This window comes from Diachasma alloeum, unplaced genomic scaffold (assembly GCF_001412515.2).
Source record: "Diachasma alloeum isolate Michigan unplaced genomic scaffold, Dall2.0 Dall_scaffold_00180, whole genome shotgun sequence".
Lineage (NCBI taxonomy): Eukaryota > Metazoa > Arthropoda > Insecta > Hymenoptera > Braconidae > Diachasma > Diachasma alloeum.
This window is the reverse complement of record NW_021680346.1, coordinates 1,027,251-1,054,703: the sequence shown is the minus strand read 5'-3', so window position 1 is coordinate 1,054,703 and position 27,453 is coordinate 1,027,251. Positions and strand designations below refer to the sequence as shown.

General features: G+C 35.4%; 3 protein-coding genes across 3 annotated transcripts; 1 reads left to right on the top strand and 2 right to left on the bottom strand.

Annotated features, from left to right (window-relative positions):
* Positions 1-125: 125 nt before the first annotated feature.
* LOC107045408 lies at positions 126-11,802 on the bottom strand. The gene is made up of 13 exons (XM_015267685.1): positions 11,607-11,802; positions 11,322-11,531; positions 10,018-10,219; positions 6,557-6,717; positions 5,928-6,059; positions 5,685-5,864; positions 4,800-5,051; positions 3,967-4,563; positions 3,289-3,498; positions 3,058-3,221; positions 2,744-2,891; positions 2,039-2,153; positions 126-1,516 (listed from the first exon to the last, which is right to left on the bottom strand). Exons 1-13 carry the CDS (start codon positions 11,757-11,759, stop codon positions 138-140), a joined length of 3,903 nt encoding a protein of 1,300 aa, XP_015123171.1. The 5' UTR covers positions 11,760-11,802; the 3' UTR covers positions 126-137.
* A 4,575-nt stretch (positions 11,803-16,377) lies between these two features.
* Positions 16,378-17,644, top strand: LOC107044946. The gene is made up of 4 exons (XM_015267034.2): positions 16,378-16,448; positions 16,668-16,810; positions 16,906-17,031; positions 17,446-17,644. The coding sequence occupies exons 1-4, from the start codon at positions 16,397-16,399 to the stop codon at positions 17,563-17,565; spliced, it is 441 nt and encodes a 146-aa protein (XP_015122520.1). The 5' UTR covers positions 16,378-16,396; the 3' UTR covers positions 17,566-17,644.
* A 628-nt stretch (positions 17,645-18,272) lies between these two features.
* On the bottom strand, positions 18,273-27,255 carry LOC107044927. Its single transcript, XM_015267013.2, has 7 exons — positions 26,921-27,255; positions 25,255-25,587; positions 23,765-24,047; positions 22,716-22,915; positions 21,742-21,920; positions 19,146-19,308; positions 18,273-18,528 (listed from the first exon to the last, which is right to left on the bottom strand). The coding sequence occupies exons 1-7, from the start codon at positions 27,018-27,020 to the stop codon at positions 18,347-18,349; spliced, it is 1,440 nt and encodes a 479-aa protein (XP_015122499.2). The 5' UTR covers positions 27,021-27,255; the 3' UTR covers positions 18,273-18,346.
* Positions 27,256-27,453: the final 198 nt, after the last annotated feature.

The window sequence follows — 27,453 nt, the reverse complement described above, 5'->3', positions numbered from 1 at the left end:
AATCCACCGACTGACTCCCCTTATCCGTAAAACATCAACTCACAAAAAAACTTTTCGTCACGATTTACAAATAAATAACAATGATTCAACTCTGAAGACGAACAAAAAATATACATTATATCTCCAACTCCCCCGAATCAGCCTTTGAAAATGGAGTTTTTACGTTTTCTGAATATATTCGTCACCAACGTCGCTATTTTCAACGAATTCGTCAGCACCATTTCCTTCTCAAGTCCCAAGACACTGCGAATAGCGCGAATAAAGTCTTGGAGTGTCTGGAGTTCCGTAATAGTGAGACACTGTAAATTGCTAATCTTAAAGACATCACTGCGCATGGTTTCGGTGACCCTCAACCCCCTAGTGATGCAGACCTGCTTAAGATTATCAGACTGTTTGGAAAGACCCGATAGCTTCGCTGTGCAGCAGAACCTCATGGTGTTGCCGATGGAGGCAGGCCTAGCGCTGAGGAAACCCAGCTTACGATCCTTTTTGAATCGCATTCTCCTATCAAAAATGGACAAGATCCTGGCGATCCTCACATACGCCTTTCCAATCATCCCGGGATGGGATTCATGGGTGCGGCAGATGATCCTTATGTGGTCCTGAACATTCACCCAGACAGCGACATCCCCCGCAGACGCCACGTAAACACCGCGTCCGTACGGCCAGTGCTTGCCATGGAGTCTCCTTTCATCGCTCAATTCCGTCTCCAAGATGGGCCCGAGGAGTCCAGCCGCCTCGAGTCTCACCCTGATGTCACTGGGCCTCTCCAGGATCTCGTTCAGGGTGTAGTAGGTCCCTGCCTCGTCCTCGGAGGAGCCCTCCGCCAGGATAATCGCCACCTCCGCAGACATCAGGATCCCCGTGATCCTCCTCTCGGTCTCCTCAAGCTGATTGATGGTGAGGGTCAGGGGTAACGTGAAGCTCTCTAGGTTCCTGCAGGCGTCAATCGTCGTGACCTGCACGTACTTCCCGGTGGGATCAATATCGTAAGTGGACAACGTCGACATGACCTCCTCCAAAGTCTCGTCGTCAACCTTGGAGTCGACGTCCGTGAAGAAACAGGAGAGAGGCTGATCAGGAAGATCTCCCGTAGCTGTCACGCAGTGCAAATTTCTGATGAAAGGGTCAAATAACTCTGCGAAGACTATGTAACTCTCATAATCGGGGGCGACAATGACAGCAGCAAAGTCATCATCAACATCGGGAATGCTGGATCTTCGGCTAGAAGCGCTTGTGTAGCTGCTACCGTTAGGATGATTGATACTATATTTTTTAACAGACGGCCAAATAATGTCAAAGAGATTGTGGTCCATGCGTGTCACACGGTGCTTTATTTGGTCAAATATGGTACGTTTTAGACAACGACCCAGTATTGTACCAGCATTTGCTGAGGCTGTACTCAGTACTGAACCCCTACGTGTTGGTACCAGCAACCGGAAACATCGCTCAAGGGTTGATAGGATGTCGGCTTCGTTAACGTCCCGACGTGCTGAATATATGTCACCGTCACCCACTGCGCTCGGTACGGAAATTAGTAAAATGATAATTACATTTTTTTATAATCGTTAGTACTTTTGGGGACATTCATCTGATGGAGGTCAACAACTCGTTGAGCAAAATTGATTCTAGTTTTCGTAAATGAGAAAATGTCATTCAAGCGTGATTAATGTGGTTCTGTGCAGAATATTTATCAAAATAATCAGGCGCAAGTCATGAATAGATTATTGATATTTGAATCAAGTGGATTGTTAGAGAATCCTAGCTGCCGCAGTCAGCTTCAGAAGGCGATGAAAGAGAAGAGAAAATTGTTATGTCTAAATAAAACAAATGTCAACTTAAAAGTTGATAACAAGGTGAATTTATTATCCCACACCGGCGATAACAATCAATTTACAAAATAAAAGGTAACATTATGAACAGGTTTAAGCGTTAAGGCTGATTTAAAGGTTACTGTTGATTCAAATATAACGGTGCGATCAAAAAAATTTTTTCAGTGTTTTTATGAGTGGTAGATTGGTAATTGATGATTTTCTACCTTTGTCCGTTAGCATTTCGTCGGCTAGCTCTTCGCGAGCACCAAAATCACGGAGCAATTGTTTGTGGGATAAGTCGGATTGATTCTCCTTGTAATAGTCGGCTTTCTGGCCAAACTGATTCGAAAATTATGGGTATTATTAGGTATATTTTGGAGGTATTGGTAGTTTTTGTTTAAAGTAGTATGGCCACTAGTCGAAGCATTCAGCGGGAATGCCAAAATTTAGGCTGTGCCCTGAATTATTCAATATTCATAAACGTAATTTGAAAAGGGAGAAAAATGAGGGCTCTTGTAACCGGAGGGGTCATAAGAGTTGATTGTTGCGAAGAAAAATCAACAATTGTCATATAAATATCAAAGTTTGGTCCTTGTGACCCTTGGGATCATGAATTTCCTTTGGCCCGGACTACTCACAGTCAAGTCGGTCAGTGAAAATTCAAAAATTGAGGTTGTCTACTGCATTATTTAATATTCATAGACGTAATTTGAAAGCGGAAAAGAATGAAATGAGTCCTCGTGTGACCGCAAGGGTCAAATTTTGGGGAGATAAACCAACACACGTCATAAAGAGGCCACAAAGTGTGACCCTCGTGACCTTTAATCGTCGCAAACCTCGCGTTCACGACATCCAACACCATGAGATTAATACTTCAGCATAACTTATCTATGACCATACTATTTTAAATCCTTTTCTCAATGACTCACATTGTCCAGCGTCAGTGGATTCGCTCCCAGATGCAGCAAAAGATTGTAGTAATGCCCATTATCCGCCAGAGTGGCAGCATAATGCAGTGGAGTTCGTCCGTCAATGTCGACAGCATGTGTCGTTTCCGGAAATCTCCCAGCCAGATATCTGGAAAATGATAAACTCCGCAGAATAAACCGCCCCAAATCATTGAGCACACCTCGAAAATTGATCCAACCGGATGAACTTTAAACTTAACTCGTCCCTGCCAGCATCGACCCATCCCAAAATCCAATAAAATTCTTTTATTTATAAGCACTTCGCCTCAACTCACCTTATAACCGAAGTATGTCCAAAAATAACGGCAACATGAAGTGGAGTAGCTCCATGCGGTGATGCCCCATCCCTCGCGATAGCAAATTTGCGTCGATCCAAAGCATTCTGAAGATCCCTGAGATTGCCCTCCCTCGCCGCAATATGAACCGCGTGAATTTTTCCCTGAAACGCACATGACGTTGAGATGAAGAAAATCATAAATTATGAGGATAATCGGAATGATCAGTACAATGTACGATGGCACATTATCAATGAACGCCTGGAGCTCGGGATTGGAGGACTGCCGATTAACCAATCGTCTGCCTTCACCATTGAGCACAACCGAAGCAAGTTGCTCCATATTACCATTCACCAGGAGATCGTCAATTTCTGGATCATCCAGGTTGTCACCATCGTTCAAATCAGCCTCAAGCACTTCTTCGTGCTCGCCAGCGATAACCTGAGCACAATCGGAGGATATTGGTAAAGGCAAAAATGCGCATGAACGACTAGACGAAATAGAAAAAAAAACGAAGCGATCAATAAGTGAGAAAAAAAAGGCGTTAATCATAGCCGGAAATCTTTCGTAAATGCGAATATTATCGATCGTACGTGCTCGCGTGGTCGCGTGAAAATATGAATAAAAAGAATAGGGGGAGATGAAAACCTGAACGATAAAAATAACGATGGATGGATGTGATATGTTAAGCTACTTTCTACTTGTATGACGAGCCAATGTGGATAGGGTTTGCTCTTCGGGAATCCCATTTTAACAGATAATACGTTTTTCGTACACGTTTTTATTGCTATAATTTATGTATTTTTAATTCTCATTATCATCAATATCATATCTTTGGTGTCTAGAACAACTCAGGTTTATTTTTATATGGGAAATATGCGATTCTTATCGGGTGCATGTTGCTCGCACCTGATCGTCCTCCAATCGAGACTCGTCAACACCAGAATCACCGGTGCTTGGCTCGTTCTTCTCTTCTTCTTGGGCCTCATCGTCAGCGGGTTCTTCAATGTTACCGCTGTCGGCGTCGTCTGGCTTTTCTTCTTCGTTTTCTTGGTCGAGTTCACCTTCTTGTACTTCAGCGTCATCGTCAGCCTCTTCTGGCTCAACTGCCGGTTCTTCTTGTTCTTCGTCTGGTGCAGGTTCTTCTTCTTCCTCGTTAGGAGCAGCTTCTTCTTCTCCTTCTGTTTCAGGAGCTGCTTCTTCTTCTTCTCCCTCTTCAGGAGCAGCTTCTTCTTCTGCTTCTTCTTCAGGAGCAGCCTCTTCTTCTCCTTCTTCCTCAGGAGCAGCTTCTTCTTCTCCTTCTTCAGGAGCAGCTTCTCCTTCTTCGTCAGCAGCAGCGTCTCCTTCTTCCTCAGGAGCAGCTTCTTCGTCAGCTGCAGCTTCTTCACCTCCCTCAGTCTCTTCATTCTCATCACCTCCCTCATCCGCAGCATCATCATTCTCCTTCTCATCAGGCTGCTCATCCTGTCCTACCAAATCATCCTTTAATCCCTCCTCATCAGTCATCTGAAATAGGTAACTCTCTCCACCCTCTGCGAGTATTCTAACACGAAGACAGACAAGTATCACGCCAAAAAAAAAGAACGAACGATGAATGAACTTAAACGCAATCAGAGCAACCCCAAATGATATTCAAATAATTTTGACAAATACCAGATAATGAGCAAGCCTGACACACACAAAAACTAAACACCCTTGGTTTATCAGCTAAATCTATTGCTTCGGATGTGTTTGAATCGTACCCCAAAGACATTGTCTGAGCTCTCGGCGCTCTTCAGGGCACTCTCGGCACTGCCGAACGCACTGTCTACGTCCACTTGGGCGTCGAGTTTCTTCAGGGCTCGGAGGGACATTCCGTCGTTGTCGAGGATACGCCAATCCCAGTGCTTCGGGTACTTTGTGCCGGATACTCTAGGGGCTTCCGGGATCACCACGAGGTTCGAGAGGTCTATGTCGCCGGGACGGTTCTTGTAGAAGGCCGCTGCCTTATTTCTCTGTCGATTCAGGGGTTAATAATTGTGGAAAACATTGTTTAATATCACATTGATTTTTTGCATTTAAAAATCTAGCGAATTCACTTGAAAATTCTATTGGATTTCTATTAAAATTCCTATTTTTTTTCTATAGAACTTATGCTGTAGAAATTTGCGAACAGAACTTTTTCATTTTTTCTCTTGGATTTTGTGATGAGAAATGTAACAAAATGCAGGAGAAAAATTTTTAAAAATGTGCCCAAGAATTTCTATAGTAAAAAAGATTGAGAGAATAGATAATAAATCTATCAACTTGTTTAAAATCGAATAATTGTCGCAGAAATCAGGGAAACACTAACAGAATTTCAACAGATTTCTTATAGAATTTCCCAGCGAAAGCGAGGTTTTTCTATAGAATTTATAGAGTTCTCTATAGACCTTATTTTCTGCCTATAGAATTTTGTATAGAAAACTTTATAGAATTTTTTTCTATGGAAAATTTTAGACAGAAAATAGATTTTAGAATTTTCTAAAGAAAATGCTATAGACAGAAAAATTCTAAATTCTTCTTTTCTTTTTTTTTTTTATTCTTTTTTTTCTATTTTTTCGTTTGACCATTTGGCTCTCGATTTCGAAACCGTATGAACCACTTACGTTGTCAAGTTTACTTTCATCAGCTCCATATTCAGTCAGGAGTTCATACATAGCTCCCCCATCTCGCACGGCTGCACCATAATGCAATGGGGTTTTTCCGTCATTATCTTGGGCAAGAGCTGCTGCTGGGTATCTCTCCAGGATCTCCCGCGCAATGTCCAGGTACCCAAAGCCCGCAGCCTATGAAGGAAGTACGATTATGAAGGGGTTTTGGGTGGGGATGGGTGTTTGATGGATTTCTACCTTGTGGAGAACATTCAGACCGTTCATGTCCTTGCTGCAGAGGATGACTGGGGACACTGGGTCTGCTATTTTTTCTAGGAATCCTTCGATGTCATTTTTCACTACCGCATTGTGAATTTGCTTGATTGTTCCCTGAAAATATTTCTTTATAGACTCTATAGAAAGCTATAGAAAATTTTTATTAAGAGGAAATCGTTCTATATCAATCAATAGACAGCTTATAGATTAGGCTATAGAATTTCGTGTAGAGTTTATACACAGTATGAAATCTATAGATATATTATAGAATCTATAGACAATATCTCTGTAGATTCTATAGAGAATTCATTGGGGATATTTCATAGAAAACACGTAAATTAAACTTGTTTAATCTATAGAGTTTTTTCTATAGCACTTGATAGTAACGTCGATAGAGACTTCTATACGTTTTCTCTATAGGCACTAATGCCCACACGAGATCTATAGAAATCTAATTAAAAAAATTAATGAAATTAAAGAAATTAAATGAATTGAATTACAAAAATTGATTGAAAAATCAATTAAAATAATTTTTGTAAATTTCTTATAGATCGAGTTATAGAATTCTCTATAGAATTCATACGCAGTAATATTTTTGCTACACATATTACCATAATAAACGGCGTAGCCTCTAGGAACCTCCGAACCCTCGGATTATTACTGATTTCACATTTTAACTTCGAACCATGACCTTCCCAAAGTACCTGCTGTAACTTCGCTATATCGCGATTGTGAATCCATATTCTTATGTTAGACGGCTTGAAGTCTAAACCTGAAAGTGTGAATTAAGTGGTATTAACATCAATCATTCCTCGCGGGGATAATGATCATTGGCGGAAGTATTTCATTAATTCGCCATCGGTCAACCGCCGACTGCATCGACACGAACATCAGATATAACTTATGATTTAGACATCAACTCAGTGAGAGCCATCACGTGCCTATTAATTTTCAAAATAATATTTTAAAATCGAGGGAAAATGTTTATAATAGCGAGAAAAAAAATTATTGAAAAATTATAGCAAATAAATCTTATGGATTTCTATTGAAATTCTGTTATTTTTTTTAATTAATTCTGTTGAAGAATTTCGCACCTTATTTTTGTTTTGTAGAAAAAATTAGTAGAATTTCATCTTTCTATACAATTTTTTGTATCGAGACATTTTTTATAGGAATTCCTCAGCAAAATTCTGCATTTTCTATAGACAGTGCAGAATTTTTCTGAATGAATGAATAAATTTGCTGAATGAATAAATAAATAAATTCAAATTGAATTGATTTTCTGTTGAATTTTTCCATACGTGCATTCATGAATTGAAACAGTTACTTCACTCGTACTTTTCATTTTTACGAGCGCACCCGACGGAAATTATTAACGAAAAACTGAACATCCCGCATTCTCTACAATTATCGAAGAAAAGCGATATAATTTGCGAGATAATTGCAATATAATTTGCCGCCCATTTCTTCCGGCTTAAACCGAACTAAAACTCCCAACACGAAAAATCATCGTGAACACTGCCCTTCAGACCGAGTAGATATGCCCCAACAATTCGTAGAATTATCGAGCGACGCAACTTACAGCTCATAAAACATTTCCATCATATCGATTGCGTTTTTTTACTCAGGGGTCATCGGAAAACGTGTTTCTAGGCGTTTACCTAAACCCCCAGGCTTGAATCCATAAGTCTGAGTCAATTTGAATGCTAAGAGTGGACATTTGTGAAGGACAAGCTTCGCGTGAGGTCAATTATAAACTATTTAAGTTTATACGTAATTGCGAGAATATTCAATTTGTCGGGCTCACATGGTTAGGGAGAAATTTACTTGCGTCTGAATATTTTAGGGGATGACAAAACCTGATAGGTTTTTAATGCGAAGCGCATGTCGATATTCCCTTCACCAACTTCGTTTGAAACTTTATGTGTTTGACATTTGAAATGCTGTTTATTTTCAAGTGACTTCGCCTGGAAATTATGTCATTTTCCCGTATGATTTTTCCGTTTGAACGTATTGGGCCTAAATTTTTTACAAGTTTTGTAGCGAGAAATGAAGAAAATGCAGGAGAAAAATCTACATAAAGTTTTGTGTGATTTTTTTAATGAAAAGAGAAGAAAAGAGAGTTGAAAAAAATTTGAAAAGTTATGTCGAGGAATTACGGTACACTGAGAGAGAAAATTAGTTCTGCCAAAAAATTATATTAAACATTTCCCATAGAAAAAACATTCTTCAATAGAATTGTCGAAAAAACAAAAAGAATGTTCAAGAGAAGTTCAATAGAAATCTAATAGAATTTTCTAATGGCCATTTCCCATAAAAAAATTCTTTAACAGAATTATCGAAAGAAGAAAAAGAATTTTCGATAGAAGTTCAATAGAACTCCAATATACGGAGAGAAATATTCAGTAAAAAATACCGAACAATTCACGTAGCCCGCAGTGGAGATCGTTTTCCGGAAATTTTTATAGGAATGGAAGAGAAGAAATCTGAAACCTTGAGTGAATTTTCAGGTTCATCACCGAACAAAGTACGAAATTGTCACGTAATTTTTCCCGAAGAAGTAAAATCTTACAGAAACTTGCCGACTTATTATGCCTCCAAAATCAAAAATTCTTGAACGTTCCACAATTTTTATGAAGCTGGTGAGTTATTTCTACGTTCCGTTCCATAAAATTTCTCAATCGTTGGGGAAAAAGTACGGAACGACTTGTTGTTCCCATAGCGGTGAGTCATCAGACGGCTGGTTAATTTTTACGGAACAAGTCGTAGAATTTACGTGGCGATTCGTACAATTTCACTTCAAACTCACACTTTTTATTGAATTTTACTTCGCTCGCGGATTACTTTTCGCAACGTAATTTTTTTCTGGTAATTTTTATTTAATTTTTCTCTCCGTGTAGAATTTTCTATTGCACATTTCCTATAAAAAAAATTCTCCAATAGAATTATCGAAAAAACAAGAAGTATTTTCTACAGAAGTTCAATAGAAATCCAATAAAATTTTCTATTCGATATTTCTCATAAAAAAAAATTCTTCAATAGAATTATCGAAAGATGAAACAGAATTTTGAATACAAGTCTAATAGAAATCCAATAGAATTTTCAATCGCATTCCCTCCGTTTTTCGACGATTTCTTTTTCTCCCGCATTTTTTTGTTTTGCATGAAAAAATGATTGATTTCACATTCGATTTAATTCCACCAACACTTACTCTCACTCTTCGCCGTACTAGGTTTAGTTGCCATAGCTTCGGCGTCGGGCAACTCAATCTCCGATGCGTGCTCGAGATAATAAGCCGCTGGATGTCCGCGTTTATCGCAGACACTGGCGTCACAGCCGCCCTCGATCAACAGATCCCAGATGGATTCTGGATCCTTGCAAGCAACGCAAAAATGCAGCGCCGTTCGTCCCTCCTTGACATAAAAAATTGTGTTTCTGAATAGAATATCAAATTGTCACAACGAAATTATCACGGACTATCTGCGCCCACAACAGGGGAGAATCTAGTCGAATGGAGGTTTTCGTTCCGACGAATATCCAGCCTTCGAACTGGGANGTACGGAACGACTTGTTGTTCCCATAGCGGTGAGTCATCAGACGGCTGGTTAATTTTTACGGAACAAGTCGTAGAATTTACGTGGCGATTCGTACAATTTCACTTCAAACTCACACTTTTTATTGAATTTTACTTCGCTCGCGGATTACTTTTCGCAACGTAATTTTTTTCTGGTAATTTTTATTTAATTTTTCTCTCCGTGTAGAATTTTCTATTGCACATTTCCTATAAAAAAAATTCTCCAATAGAATTATCGAAAAAACAAGAAGTATTTTCTACAGAAGTTCAATAGAAATCCAATAAAATTTTCTATTCGATATTTCTCATAAAAAAAAATTCTTCAATAGAATTATCGAAAGATGAAACAGAATTTTGAATACAAGTCTAATAGAAATCCAATAGAATTTTCAATCGCATTCCCTCCGTTTTTCGACGATTTCTTTTTCTCCCGCATTTTTTTGTTTTGCATGAAAAAATGATTGATTTCACATTCGATTTAATTCCACCAACACTTACTCTCACTCTTCGCCGTACTAGGTTTAGTTGCCATAGCTTCGGCGTCGGGCAACTCAATCTCCGATGCGTGCTCGAGATAATAAGCCGCTGGATGTCCGCGTTTATCGCAGACACTGGCGTCACAGCCGCCCTCGATCAACAGATCCCAGATGGATTCTGGATCCTTGCAAGCAACGCAAAAATGCAGCGCCGTTCGTCCCTCCTTGACATAAAAAATTGTGTTTCTGAATAGAATATCAAATTGTCACAACGAAATTATCACGGACTATCTGCGCCCACAACAGGGGAGAATCTAGTCGAATGGAGGTTTTCGTTCCGACGAATATCCAGCCTTCGAACTGGGAATCTTCATACCCTAGTACTTTACGATTCACCACCCCCTCGGGCCTCGGGTGAAAATAGTTGGAAGCATTTTGTTAGATAGCCATCAGGCACGGAAGCCGTTTTTGGTATAGAAAAGAGAACAGGTGGTTACATCGGATGATTATGAACGGCACGCGAACACAAATCGTTGGAGGAAAATCCTATTTTCATAAATTTGGTCAACACTTAGGGCGACATTTATAGTTCTAGGAAATTATGTATGACGACATTTCATAGAAAAATTTAGACAATTCTACTGAATTTATATGGAAAATTCTATTCGCTTTTGGCCGATTTTATTGAAATATTCTATAGAAAATATTCTGTAGGAAAATCTGTAGAATTTTATTTTTTTATATAGCTTTCTTCTATTGAGATATTTTCTATAGAATCAAGAAAATTCAAGAGAATAAGTTCTATAGAAAAATATAATTGTTTTGACTTTCCTATATATTTCTATAAAATTGTATTGAATTCTTTCTATAAAATATTCTATAGAAAATCCTATAGAATTAGATTTTTGTATACAATTTACTCTAGTGAGACAATTTCTATAGAATTTCCTCAGCTCAAATTTTTCAAGTTTTTTTGTTTCATTTTCTTGATGAGAAGAAAAAAAATTTTTAAAACTTGGAAAATTTGAGCCGAGGAAATTCTATAGAATGTTTTCAATGGATTCTAGTATTTTCCATTCGATTTTTCTCTCTATGAAGTTGTTGAAGGTTACAATAACGTCAGCATTACACCGAAATGTCAACGAAATCATGAAGAATATTAAATTTCCTAGTAATTATTGATGCCTAAAGCCACTTCCTCGACTCCCTCTCTGCACTTTTTGCCATTCTGAAATAAAAACTAATGAAACAAAAAAAAATGGTGTAATCTCCGCCCTCCGATGCCGCCTCAAAGACCTTAAAAATGGAAAAAAATAAATGTGTTACCCGATCTTTCTGCACAGCAGTGTTCGGATAATTATCGAGTAGCCACTCGACGACATCCTGATGATCGTGATAAACGGCTTTATGAAGTAGTGGAATACCCGCGGCGTCTTTAGCGATAGCGAGTTTCTTTTTCGGCTCATCGGCTATAATTTTTTGGAGTTCTGCCAAAGCACCTCTGGTAACAGCCTCATGCGCTTGACTAATTTTTGACTGCATAAAACAATTCGTTAGAGGGTGAATTGTTCGAGTTATTGATCTAACTACTTCGGTGATTGCAAATCTCACCAGGTATGTTGGAAGTCCCTTGAGAAAAACTCGAGTTCTCAGATCTGGCGAGTGTTCATTCAACAGTCTTGCCCCTTTGCCCTCCAGCACATAATGCTCAAGCTTTTCAAACTCTCCACGTGTCAACCACGTTTTAATCGTTGAAGCTGTCATTTTGCATATCTGCCAAAGGTGTTGGTGACATCAATTGTATTCGTTAGGGCTCATGCTGCATGCTCACGCACGAAAAAATTTTGTAGCAAAACTTGGACTATTCTATTGAATTTTCTATTAGTTTTTGGACGATTCTATTGAAATGTCCAATAGAAAATATTCTATAGAAATCTCTATAGGATTTTATTTCTCTATGTAAGTTATTCCATTGAGATATTTTCTAAGAATTCCCTGTTCTATAGAAATATATCTCAATAGAATAATTTGCATAGAAACATCAAGTTTTATTGACTTTTTCTATAGAATATTATCTATCGAAAATTTCAATAAAATCGGCCAAAGACTAGTAGAAAGTTTAACGGAAATCTAATAGAATTGTCTAGCGAATTCCCCAGATGTTTCTATAATTTTTTTTCGTGCGTGGTTCTAGGTCTAGTTCGTGAGATATTTGTTTATACGTTTGAAGAAATTCTATAGATTTGTTCCATAGTAATTTCTCATAATAAGGGAATTCCGTGGAATTGTCGATGGCGGTATTCTATAGAATTCCTTATAGAAAGTCTCTAGAATTCAAATGCGTGGTCTATAGAATTATCTGCGAGGAAATTTCATTGAATATTCTATGGGCCATTTTCGACTATTTTGGAGCGAGTTCGACAGGTTGTTCTATAGAAAATTCTATAGATTATTTTTTCTATAGTGAGTTCTACAGTGAGAGAGAAAATTAGTTCTGCCAAAAAATTATATTAAACATTTCCCATTAAAAAAACATAATGATATTATGTTATAGACTGTGAGATAATGTCTATAGGCACTGGAATTCCTGAGATTCTATAGAAAATTATTGTTCCCCAGAGAACAATTTTATTTTATCCATTTCTTTCAATTTAAAAATCGTGTGGCTGCAGAATTGTTCTATAGAAATTCAATAGCATTTCCTAGCAAATGAGTTGTTAAATTTTTTGAATTTCATGAGGCCGAATTTCTGTAGGCATCATTGCTATAGAAATTTTCTATAGAAATCGTTCGCAATGGAAATTCTATAGATACTTCTGTGTCACCATCTGCAGAATATTTTTACAGGTATCGACGTAAAACTGTCATCATACAGTCAAAGTCACCTATTACCCTAGGTCGTGCATTGTCAACTGTCTATACACACTGTACGAGAATTAAAAGTGATCACGCAAAACCACTCGACTTTGCACACGTGCAAGTTCACACACATAATTAAACAGCCATCAATCAGTACGAGTGTCATTTCGGTCCCATGCGCCTGGGGAATTGATACGCAAAACACTATTTTTATTTATCTTTTCCTCCTCAGACTGAAATCGGTGAAGTCCCGACTTCTGAAGAAAAATAAACAATTATTTGCACTGATGTTCGATTACATTACGCTAGCCAATCAATTCACCATTATCGAGGACACGTTTGTCACGATAAACATGTTGCAATTGGGGAGTTGTGAGTCAGTATCACGATAATGTGAGTGGAAGATCATGACATGTTAATGGAAAAATGGCATTTACTGATTCAATCCGATCGACGGAATTTATTGTAGATTTACATCTGTTGCGATTTTTTGACGGATAGTTTATTACAATTCGAGAGATTAACATTTCTCTGTAGAATTTATTTTTCCGCAGAAATTCGTGGACAATTTTTTTTTAATTCCATAGAGCAACCTAATGAATTCTATAGGAAATTCCATTGGATTTCTATTAAACTTCTATTCGAATTCTGTCAGTTTTTCGGGAATTCTATTGAAGAATTCTACAGTTTTACTGCGATTTTTTTAATCGGAAATGTCCAGAAGACAGCATTCTACAAAAAAAAACAGAATGTCATCGTTCGATTGAATTTTTTCTATTAAGATATTTTCTATAGGAATTCCGGGACATGAATTTTTCAAGTTTTTTTCACTCTCTTTTGCTTTTTATTTAAGAAAATCAAACCAAAAAACCTGAACAAATTCGAGGAATTTCTATAGAAAATGTCTCAGAATAAGCTGTATAGATAAATCTCATTCTATTGATTTTTCCTATAGAATATTCTCCATTGAACATTTCTATTTGAACAAACGTGCGGATACGCTGCAGAAAGTTTAATCAAAATGACAATTTTTAATGTTCTATAAAAATTTTCTGAAGAAAAAATCAATAGAATTCGATCAATAGAATTTCCATAAGAATTCTTCTCATACAATTCATCAAAATGAATTAAAATTGTTCAAACAATTCCCTATGCCTCTATAAAATCCGCCACATAATTCTATTGAATTCTATAGAAACGGGAAAAAGCAACAAATGTAATTTCCATAAACCCTCACATCTCCAGTTCATCAAAATTCATTCGAACCCGTCAAATAGTGTGTCCGATGTGCACTTATGGTGATCGCAAACGTGCAGACGAGAACACCAACCTCTCAAAGAAAATACCTTGTGTGCCGGTTACCAATGGACAATCGAGACATTCGATTGATCTTATCGAATGTGTAGCAATGCCACCGGTTTCGATCGACCGCCCTGCCCAGTCCGACGTGAAGAAGCGTCGGGAATGGAATGGATAGGCGGCGTGATAGACGAACGCCACCTCCTCACCTACCCCTACTATGTCCACACCCCTTTCCTCAAACTATATTCAACGAACAATACGCGGAACGCATGTATCAACTTTTGAATTCTCATCCGCACGGACACAAACACCTTTCCCACTTGTTTATTTCATGTTCTCGGAACTGTTGAAACAAACACGATATTTATCCGAGATATTGATTTCAGTTTTTTTTGCTTATCGGTGACTCCAGAGTTTACACTATTTACATTTTATATTTTTGAATGCACAATTCATGGAGAATATGCGGTTCTGGGAATTGACGAAAAATGTTGGGGCGAATTTTCGGTCAAATTAGGACTGATTGAGGGGAGTTTATTAAATGGGAAATTGTTTGGGCGGAATTCAGTGCACCATGAGACTTGATGTTTTCCGTCCACTACCCGCGGCCTCTGAGGACTGTCGTTGCAGTGTCACTGCAGCAGTGGCATTACACGTGGCCTAGTAGTTGTGTTGCTCGTCAATTATTCAAGATCCTGAATGGTTGAAAACAACCTTCTCTGCTACTGTACTCACGTGAAATATTCGTTGGATTATACATTGTTGGGTGTGCATGAGAGCTTGTGACATTTGGAATGTCTAGGTGCTTTGAAAATTATGGGTAGGGGGTAGATTCTGTTGTTTGAAATTTTTATGGCGAAGTTTGATTTTTATTCCTATTTTCAATGATGAGGGCACGCACGAAAAAATTTAATAGAAAACCCTATAGCGAATATAGCGAGATACCTATAGCGAATTTGCTAGATTCTGTTGGATTTCTAGTGAACTTTCTATTTAGTTTTTGGCCGATTCTATTGAAGTGATCTATAGAAAATGAACTCTATAGAATCTTATAGAATTCATTCTATTGATTTATCTATAAAATTCTATAGAATTAATGTTCTATAATTTGTGTAGAAAAATCTAATTTTGTTGGGTTTTTCTACAGAATTCTATAGAATTTAGGCTGTTGATGTTTCTATAAAACTCAATAAATCTATAACTCGATAGAATCAACAATTCTAGACTTAATAATTTAACAATTTTAAACTCAATAATTTTAGACAATAAAACCAATTTTAATCAACAATTTTAGACTCAATAATTCTATAACTCTATAGAATTTTATAGAATTGATTCTATTGATTTGTCTATAAAATTCTATAGAGTTTAATAGAAACATCAATAGCATTAATTATATAGAATTCTACAAGCACTACAAAAATCAATAGAATGAATTCTATAGAATTCTATAGAAAAACTACAGAATTATATTTTTCTATGAAATTTTTTCAATACGAGAGAACATTCAAAAAATCCATTTGCATCCAGTAATTCATTTTAACAAAAATTGATTCATTCCTTTCAATAAAAATATGAATAATCAACTTTAAGTTCGAATAAAAGCTTTATTACAAGACATCCACATCAACTCATCAATTTACTCCAAATAAACCAGTGAAAATAATTATGAAATTTATGCCCAGGAATTTCTGTAGTAAAAATATCAATAGAATGAATTCCATAAAAAATCAAATGCGTTCTATTTTTTTCTGAAATTCTCTCACACTTCTTCATTTCATAGAATTAATTTTCATAACATATCATCGACCGTTGGGGCAAAATGTTTTTTTAATTTTTATTTTTCAGGGTTAAACATCCCCATTATTATCTCAAATACTCCTTTGAAGGAATACTTAATCCACCCAATAATTATAAAACCGTCATTATTATCCGTAATCCACATATTAAGTGACCTCTCCGTGAGGGCGACATTGGACAAATCGAAGGAATAATTCATTGACCCCATTTCGTACACAGAACTACAGCCTAAGGTCCGACTAAGTGTGTCGCATAATCGTTAAATTCCACCGAGTCGTCGATTATTTTCGATTTCGTCACCCTTCATCGATGCCCGGCACTTCGGTTCCCCTTTTTGCATTACGAAATGTCGCGATTTTCGCAGATGTCAGCTCCTGCGGGCGCATATTTCGTTGTTGTTGAAGAGTTTTGCTCAGTCGTGGACGAGACAGGACGCGAACATGGAACTGTACCTGATATTCTTAGCGTGTTTTATTTTTGTCAACGCCAATGGTACGTGCATTATTTATTCAGCTGAGGACTCGAAACACTTGGGAATAAAAAAATGTGTTCCAACTATTTTTGTAACCATTCATTTATTTTTGAAAAATTGAGGGGCTGGGGGTGACAGTATATTCTTGAATAAAGACTATTAATGAATAGATCTGAAAATAATTGGAACTCCGTCTGCTCTGCATTTGATTGATGACGTGTAATTAATCGATTCAACAGAAAGAAATGCGAACAGAACGGATTTAAAATGCGTCGGTCATGCCCACTATAACGTCTCTTTGACTGCGTATTTTCCTGATTACGAGAGTGACAACGAATACGATTATCTGGATGTGAGAGGAAAAAAACTGAGAAATCTGCAGGTATTTTTTTTTTATTTTGAAAAATTTTAAAATATGGGTTCAATATTTTTTGAGTCTCTAGAGCCTTTCGTGAGGATTGTTTCCCATTTTTGTAGGATTTTCTGGACGGACGGTGTGAATATGTGACCGCAGCCATGGACATGATCCCCGAAATTCCTTACGGCACTCGTGTGTGCATTCCCGAGTTAAATGAACATTTCGGACGACAAATTCCTATTGAGGTGGGAGTTTATTTCATTCATCACTATGAATTATCTATTTAAGAGGCAAACAAAAGGACTGGGGGTTCATAATGGGTCTTAAAAAAATTGAACAATTCGTGGAAAAAAATTAATTGAAAAATCTAGGGAAATTTTATTGAATTTTATTGAAAATTCATCGAAATTCTCTTGAAATCGCGATTTTTTAATAGAAAAATCGATGGAAAACAGTCGATAGACTTTTTTTTACTTCTATGAATTATTCTCTCAAGATTTTTCTTAACAAAATAGACTGAAAATAGTCATAATTTACCATAGAATGAAAATTTAATTTAATAAAAATTAAAAAGAACTTTTCAGTTCTTCTTTTTAATTACTTTATACTTTCAACAGAATTAAACAGTAACAATCAAATATTTTTAATCCTCCCAATAGATACGAGACTACGGAATAGATTTAAAGGACCAGCGCTTCTCCCAAATAGACATCTGCGTGAGGAGCGAAAGCGATAGTTACGATATTGCTGTGAACAAACTAGTTACAATTTATTTATAAATTCCTAGCTATAAGTGTCATAATTAACTGCTCCTGTATCATGTAATCATCGAGTGAATAAACGATCTTTCCACCGCCACTATCGGATCACGTGCATTCACACGGGTTAATGAGTCTTAAATAGTCTTGTTTACATTTTTAATTTTTTTTAAATGTGTTCATTACTGGAAACGATCGTATCGATATTTTCTGCGAATGTTCATGATGAATTACACTGAATCGATAAAAATAACTTTAAAACACTAATGAATACCACGTCATGTTGATTTAAAGAGTCTAAAAAAAATGAAACACTTTTTCGGAAGAAGAAATATATTTCATGCGGTGTTAAAAAAAAATACTAATTAAAATGAATAATAATAGTTTAGTTTACTTTAGTTTAGTTTAGTGAATAAACAATCTTTCCACCGCCACTATCGGATCACGTGCATTCACACGGGTTAATAAGTCTTGAATAGTCTTGTTTACATTTTTAATTTTTTTTAAACGTGTTCATTACTGGGAACGATCGTATTGATATTTTCTGCGAATGTTCATGATGAATTACACAGAATCGATAAAAATAATTTTAAAAAACTAATGAATACCACGTCATGTTGATTTAAAGAGTCTAAAAAAAACGAAACACTTTTTCGGAAGAAGAAATATATTTGATTCGGTGTTGAAAAAAAATACTAATTAAAATGAATAATAATAGTTTAGTTTACTTTAGTTTAGTTTAGTTTATTGCTTAAATTAGTTTCAAATGTTTTTTAGTAAAAATATGTTTTTTTGTAAAAAATCATATTCTTTTCCAATGCGGCCAAGTTTGGATCAACTCGTACAATTCATCACCGGGACAAGTTGTGGATTTCGTTTGACGATGTCCTAGTAGAGTGTAGTCACTCTTGATTGTTCCATTCGCAACACCGAATCCCAGCAGGTCTTCGGCAGCTTTGATTGCTGCAGGTTGGGGTTCGCGAGCTGAAATGTCAAGAATTGAATGGAAAAATATTGCTCAGATTTTTTTAAGTTCACAACATTATTTCATAACTAAATATTTTTTTATAATAGTGTAATTATTACACTATTATAAAAAAAAATTGGTTATGCAATAATAAATAAATAATTTTACACTGTAATATCATGACGAAAAAAATTCATAGAAAAACCTGGGGAATTCGGTAGAAAATTCTATTGAATATTCTATTCGTTTTTGGCCCATTCTATTAGCCCATTGAAAATTCCTCGACATGAATTTTCAGTTTTTTTATTCACTAAAATCCTTTAATAGGAAAAGAAATGAAAATTTGAGCCGAGGAGTTTCTATAGAAAATATCTCAATAGAATAAATTGTAGAATATTTTCCATTGAACATGTCTGTTGAACCAAAACACAAAGATAGGTCTTGAAGTTTCTCAATAGAATCTCACAGGATTTTCTAACGAATTCGCTAGGTTTTCCTCTCAATTTTCTTCGTTCGTGATTATTCCACAGCACTCCATAAAAAAATAACACCCTCTACGATTTTATACTATCTCAAAAAAAAAATCATTTCTCAAAAGTTAACTCGTGCGACAAAAGATGAATTGTGAACTCACATTCGAAATTTCCAATGAAACAAATTCCCAAACTCTTCGCGTTGTAGTTCGGCGAATGCGCCCCTCTTATCCCCCACCCCCGTCCCTCATAGACATTGCCGTCCTCCCCTACCAGGAAATTGTACCCGATGTCGTCCCAGCCATTGTGGTCCATGTGGTAATTCTGGAATGGAATAACATTGCGTTTTACATACACTGAGTGAAAAACAAACACATTGTCAAACAAGTCTTGTTTGGGTCAACAGAATAACTAGTTGAAAATTGCCAAAAACTAATTTGTTTGGTTCGGATAATTCACACCAGACGGTGCCTTTTCAGGATGAAAATATCTCATAGAGGAAAATTTATCAACAAATATTTTATCCCTAAGTTACAAGATTGCTATCATATTATTATTATAAGATCTATGCGCGCGCTGATCTATTCATTTGTTGAAATGAAGAAATGGAATTCATTAAGTTTCATTTTCTCATGAATACCTTATGAATATTGATAATGAATCAAAGAGAATTCGACTAATGATTGAAGCGAAGTAGAGTAAAAGAATCTATAAAGAATTTTTCATTTTCAATTAATTATATTCAATTCTTAAAAATAATCGGTCTCCATAAAAACACAGAATTTATTAATTTCACCGATAATATATATACATGTGAAATATATATATATATATATATGACGTGAAAAAAAAATTACCTCTGAAGAATTTGAAAATGCCACGTGTTTTTTTTTGTGAATAACTTCGTGTCACATATTGACCAATCAGAATTAAGGATTAGCGGTCAGGCAGTTTCGAGATATTTCGATATAAAACAACTTCACGTTTCTTTCATGTTTAGTAAAATAGGATTGTTTCATTTAAGGGTTCATTTGTTGTCTGTGATTATTAGAAACGAAAAACTACACGGAGAGAAATATTCAATAAAAATTACCAGAAAAAAGACGTAAAAATTACGTTTCGAAACGTAATCTGGGAGCAAAGTAAAATTCAATAAAAAGTGTCAATCGTCACGTAAATTCTACGATCTTTTCCGTAAAAATTACTCATCCGTCCGATCTCTCACGGCTAGCCATGAGTCACCGTGAGGGGGAGATTTTAACAACACGTTCCGTAATTTTTCCGGAACTTGTTGTAAAAATTCTTAAACATCCAAGAATTTTCATGTTCTGAGGCATAATAAGTCTTGAAGTTTCTGTTAGATTTTACAACTTCCAGAAAAATTACGTGACTTTTTCGTATTTTTTCGGTGACAGACCCGAAAATTTACTGAACGTTTCAGATTTATTCTCTTATATTCCTATAGAAATTCACTGAAAACGATTCTCGCTTGCGGATTACGTGAAATGTTCCGTAATTTTTCTTGAATATTTCTCTCCGTGTACTACCCCTTGTTCCGCATAAAACAAAGATTTTTCGGGAGCAAAATACGTATGGGAGTATCGAATAACGAAGGAGTAGTGCTAGAAATGACATTTCTTGCGTGTACAGAGAATGCAATTTTTTTTCAACTACTAAATCCATTTTTGCGACAAAAATTTTTCATTCCGGTGCACTCTCTGCATGTTTGGCACAAAAAATCCTTTTTTGACGATTTTTAAAAAAACTATTTTCTTGGCGCAAGTAAGACTTGTTCGAGAACTGTCGTTTTTCTCTCAGTGTAGAGGTATAATATATCGTCGATGCACTATCGCCCTGCTGCATCGATTGGAGGGGTCACTCTCTGACGATGACTATTATCATAACATTTGCCCCTGGCTTACTTGAAACTCGAGGCTATCAAGCCACCGGGGGGAGTCGGTTTAGGCGCGCTCAAATTAATTTTCAGTGAGTACGTGTATTCCACGACCTCTTTTTCAAGTCTGGTGTTGAGGTATTCATGTGTGAAAAAATTCTAGAGGCGTTTTTCGAAAATTCATGAGAGAATATTCAGAAACGAAATTTATGCATAAAATAAATGAATTGTTATTTCTGCGAGGGCTTGACCGCTCGATTTTTTTTTCAATTGACTTCACGAAAAATTTTGAATAGATCCACTAGTTCACCTCATTGAATCATAGCATTCGATTGAGTTGAATACAATTTTGAAAATTTTCGTCTGAATTTTTCGTGCGTAATTCCGGAAATTTTTATTGTCTTCAAGTTCCACTGAAATTTCAGGCAATCTTGTCACTGAAAAATCAAATATTCCATTGATTTTCTGTTCAAATGATCTAAAAATTGATAAAATACTTGATTTTTCAGTTCAATTATTCTATGAAATTTCTGAATTTAATATTCATGTTCCACTGAAAATTAAATCAAGCTGTGAAATTTTTCAAAAAATTTCTAACAGTATACAGTCGACCACTAAAGTTCGTGAACAATCTGAACTTGCATTCAATGTATTCTGTTTACGAACTTTAGTGCTCGACTGTACACGATGAAAGTTTAAAGTACAAAACTATTTACTTAATTTATCAAACAAGTCTTATCAGCTTCTGGCGAAATTCATTCGACTTCGAGGCGCCTCAGGACTAAAAAAATACTGAAATGCCGTCACATTGGATCGGGACAAACTACCACATTATTTATTACTTTGACTGTTTGATTAATTACCTGGAATGAACGGACGCGTGCCTGACATATCGCTTGCGAGGTGCACCCGTTCGAGTCAGAGTGGTGGATTACGACGAATGGGGGTGGATTTATTCCGAGTCCTTCAGGTGTTTTGTTCGGGGCTCTTGCGCCCCATTGCGCTCTACTTACGATTGTCGGAGAAACTGAGGAGTCATCTTCTGTGTATGAAATTAGAGGGTGGAGGCGAAATGTAATATAAGAAATGGGGGAAAAAAAATTATGCAATTTATACATTTTACGTAATTTATGAAATTACATATGAAATGATAAATTTAAGGCTCGGGTGTACTATCTTTCGAATGTTATCTGGATTTTTTTCATCTTTCGTAATCCAAAATTGTCAATTGAGTGGTACATCATGTAGAAAGTCCCAAAAATTATGATAGAATGATAAAAAAAAAATAGAAAAAATTCTGGACTTTTTCAAAGAGCGTTTTTAATTGAGCTTCAGAATGAGTTGAAAAAAGTGGAAATTACAAATATCTGATTCGCTGTGGCAAATTATCTATTAGCTGTCATTTTCCATGGTGGATAACAAAACACTAACTCCTCATGGGAAGTGATAGCTAGGTATCTCAATTTTCAAAACAGTGGCATGTAGTCATCTACCATTTTTATGTGATAAAAGTGTGATTAAAAAATTTTCCAAAATGTTACAAGAATATATCGAACATCATATTTTTTTAAAATAAAAAAAAGAGAAACTAAAATTGAACAAGTAGAATTTTTTATATTTTTGACTCATTGTGATCTTTTTGGATTATAATGGGTTGATATAACACAAAAAACGTAAAACGTGTGTTTGAAATAATCACAAAAATTACCCTTCTAACCAATAATTCTTTGGAATTAATTTATTTTGACTTTCACCACAATTAAAAATAAACGTAATGGGAAAATAATTTTTTCAACGAGATAAAATAACAAATATAATGAATATAAGTTGTAAATACCACTGGACCCAGCCGCCGGACACGTCCATGCTATTAACGCAAGATTTACCGAAACAATCGCCACGAGAACTTTCATCTTCGACGAGGAGCGAGATACTAACGCCAGCACAAAAATATTGACCCGTTTTGTGCGCGTGATATTTATCTGCTGCGTCACTCCGGGGTTCCCCTCCGTAATTTTATTTCGTGACACCATTAGACTCGATCAACCATGAAGTATCACCAAGAAATTATCCGATATCGCTAATCAATACCCGGTATGGAATTACAGGAAATTAAAAGTCGTTGATTAAGCAATTTCAATTTCATTTACTCGTGTACAATTTAATTTTATCAGATAACAATTTGAAGAGTACAAGTTTCACAAAAAAAAAGGATCTATTCAATTTTTTTAACTAAAGAACAAATTAAAAATATTCGAAATTGAAGTTCTATTAAATATTCCAATTTTTTGAGGCTTTTCATACGATTTTTTAACATTGAAAAAACCCCAAATAGTTTTTTAACTTCATTCAATTGAATTCGAATGGAAATTATACATGAACAATTTTTTTCAATTGAAAAAATAATTTTTTAAGAATTGAAAATTATTTTTTTTTAGGCTTTTTACCCGATTTTTGACATTCAAATAATTAAACAATTAAATAACACGGAAAACAGTGAATGACAAACATTCCCTCGTGTACAATTTCATTTTAACAAATAAAAATTTCAGGATTACAAGTTTCACCAAAAAAATCAGAATCTATTTAATTTTTTAAATTAAAGAACAAATTTAAAATAGATATTCCAATTTTTTTAGGCTTTTCACCCGATTTTTACCATTCAAATAATTAAACAATTAAATAAAACGAAAAAAGTCTCTGAATTCTGAATGTCACCTCCATTTATTCGCACACGAAGACAATTAAATAACAGGAATGGATCGATCCGATGATTTATGAAACGTTCCACTGACGCATGTAATAATCTCTACTCGACTTTAGCATGAATAAATATGACATGTATGTGGTCTAGCTTATTATGCATTCTTGGAGTTGGTAAATCACACCAACGTGACAACATTGTGGCTATCGTTAGACGGATGTCTCAGCCCATCAGCACTGTGACTACTCGTGTTCGTTGCACAGTTCGACATGCAAACTGGAATGGGATCCGCCGTCCACCTCGGCATCTTCATGACGTACTTGTAGAATGTCTCGCCGGGACACACAGTGTCTCGGACCTGACGGTGGCCTATTACTCGATAGTCCGGACTTATTTTTCCTAACGCCACTCCACACGCAATTAGTTCGTCTAAGGCTTTGAGAGCTCCGTCATTCGGGAGGAAATCTACAAGAAAAATCGTTTTCAATCGGAAAAAACTATTTTACCTCAAGTTTTTGTTTTTGGAAATTGATCTATGGAAAATTGAATAGAAGTAAAAAAATATGAATAAGGAAATGAATGAGTGAATGAATGAATAAATGAGAATTGAACAGAAACAAAATTGCATAAAAGGTAAAAATTTAAAAATAAATAAAACCAGTTGGCAATGAAATTTTAATTCCCTAGGGAATGATTGAAAAATATGAATGAGTAAATAAATGAGGGAATGAAGGAATGAATGAGATTTGAATAGAAAAAAAAATTGAATTAAAAGTAAAAATTCAAAAACAAATTAATTGTTAATAAAATTACAAAAAAAAATCTAAATTTAGGATCGAATGAAATGAATTGTTGATCAAATTTAAATTCTTTAGGAAATTATTCACAATTTGCTCTTCAATAATTCAATAATTGACGCGCGAAAAATTTTATAGAAAAATCTAACGCATTCGATAGAAAATTCTATTGAATTTCTATTAAAGAATTCTACAGCTTTACTTCGCGTTTTTTATGCAACATAATAAAAACTATTTTTTAAAAATCAGTGACATTCATCTTTCTGTTGAAACGTTTTCTGAAGGAATTTTTCTACATGAATTTTTGGAAATTTATGTATGAAAAAAAAAAAAAAATATATGAAAAAAATATAAATGAGAATCGAATAGAAAAAAATGCGTAAAAAGTAAAAATTCAAAAGCAAATAAAAATAATTGTTAATAAAATTGAATTTCTCTAGGAAAGTATTCACAATTTTCTCGTCAACAATGACGCACGAAAAAATTCATAGAAAAACCTAAGCCATTTGACATAAAATTCTGTTGAATTTCTTTTTTATAAAAATTAGTAAAACTACTTTACATAAAAAAATAATAGACATTTCATCTCTCAATTGAGACATTTTCCATAGCAATTAATTCTTCGACGTGAATTTTCCAAGTTTTCCCCCTGTATTTTCCTATATTCTTTAAAAAAGATCAACAAATAATTTCTATAAAAATTATTTAAATAAAATAAGTTGTTTTTGTCTATAGAATATTTTCCATTGAACATCTGAAAAATTCAATAGAAATCCAATAGAATTTTCTACCAAATTCGCCAAATTTTTCTATGATTTTATAATATGATTTTCGTCGTTCGCGTTGTGTTCACTCGTGATATTAAATTCACGTACGAGAGAAATCGCCGATAACTGATACTCCAATACTCTGGGAATTGTATCCCGGTGCGTGAGCCCCGACGTAGTCCCAACCCCGTCCCTCGTAGACGTTGCTGTCCTCCCCTATGACGAAATGGTATCCAATGTCCAGCCAGTGGTTCTTGTCTATGTGGAGGTCCTGGTACGATCGCACGATAGCCGAGCATTCCGGCTGATCGTAGCAGTAGTGGAGTATCCCACCGTGATGAACTACTACGTAAGGGATTGGCGTGGTCCACAGGGGCTCGAGACCACTCACGTTTCTCGCGTTCCACTCTCTGCGGGTTATTATTCGCGGACAAGTGGCTCCTGCAATTTAATTGATGAAGAATTTATTCAGCCGAGGGGACTGGGCCGCTCAATTTTTGGGAAATGGGCGAGAGATCGCGAATTTTTTCTCTTTAAATGTTTGAATGGAAGTAATTTTAACGGAGAAATTGGAGGCTGTAATTTTTTCTTTTGAATTCCAATGGAAATATCGGGGAATTCTCCATAGAATTCTCTGCAATTTCAACAGGAATTCAGTAGGAAATCTAGGGCAGTTGAATTTTATTGAAATTCTATTGGAGATTTCATTAGAAATCTCTTGTGTTGAATATTATATACTTTTGATGTTCAATTTATAGCAGATGTTTTTAATATATAATTGATCATTTTGGTGTTCAACAAGATGACAAAAGTTTTTTTATTAAAAAATTTGAACAGAAATAATTTTAAGGGAGAAATTAGATGTAATTTTCTGCAATTTCAATGAGAATTCAATAGAAAATCTAGGGAATTTGAATTTTATTTACATTTTATTGGAGATTTCATTGGAAACTCTTCTATTGAACATTATATATTTTTGACGTTTAATTTATAGCAGATATTTAATATGAATGACTAAACAGATTATAATTTTTGTGTTCAACAAAATGACGAAAGTTTTTCTATTTAAAAATTTGAATAGAAATAATTTTGCAGGGAGAAATCAGAGGCTATAATTTTTTCTTTTGAATTCCAATGGAAATGTGGGGGAATTTTCAATAAAATTGTCTGCAATTTCGATGAGAATTCAATAGAAAATCTAGGGAATTTGAATTTTATTTGAATTTTATTGGGGATTTCACTGGGAACTCTTCTATTGAAAATTATATAATTTTTGCGTTTAATTCATAGCAGATTTTTAATATAAAGAACTCAATAGATTATAACGTTGATATTCAACAAGAAGACGAACTTTTTCCGATCGACAATTTGAACAGAAACAATTTCAGGAGAGAAATACGAAACTGTAATTTTTTTTTTTTTAATTCCAGAGAAATGTCAGAGAATTTTCCTATGAAAATTAAATAATTTTCGCGTTCAATGTTTAGTAGATATTTGATATAAATAACTCAATAGATCCTAACGAATTTTTCCATTTTTCACCATCAATTTTCTAATCAGAAACGAGAAAAATCCAGCGGAAAATTTTCAAAAATTGATGCCCAAGAATTTTCAACTGAAAAAATTTCAAGAGCAGAATGTCAATGTTAAACAAGAATCCATTTCCTTCAATCGTTTACGAAATCTTCAATAAAAATTGGTAAAAAACAATCAGAATTTCGTTCTAGTTTTTAAAAATCTCCTGTTGATTTTTGAATCGCTCGTGAATAAATACCAGAACTAATAATTTTCGGATCAACGGGAAGACTCTGTGCAGCCCTCCGCAGAAGACAAATAACCGACATCTGCAGGAGAATAGGGACTGCGGTTCTCATGGTGGTATCACAATCGTTGTTCAGTACTGAGCTACCACCCAAGCGCCTGTGTATTTAAGCAAAAATTATTGCGATTGCACAGGGAAGTCCCAGAGTTGCGATTTGGCTGTTCAACTCCCACTCTGTAACGCGGACTCAAACACGTGCAGTCTTTCAGACCCGCCGAGTGTCAGGAATTCACCGTAACGAGACTGATGTTTGTGACTGTGATTTCCGCGTCCTACTGACAATTTTTGCTTTTTCGTGGTGAATAAATATTGCTATTGTAGGAAAACAAATGGAGGAAAAAGTCAATGGGATGATAAATGAGATTGATTGGCTCGGCCAGCTACCGAGACCATTGATGTGAGTTATCATCTTATCGGTTCGGAAAATAAGAATTTTGATGATTAGATTATAAATTGCTTAGAATTTGTTAAAAAATTCTTTTTTT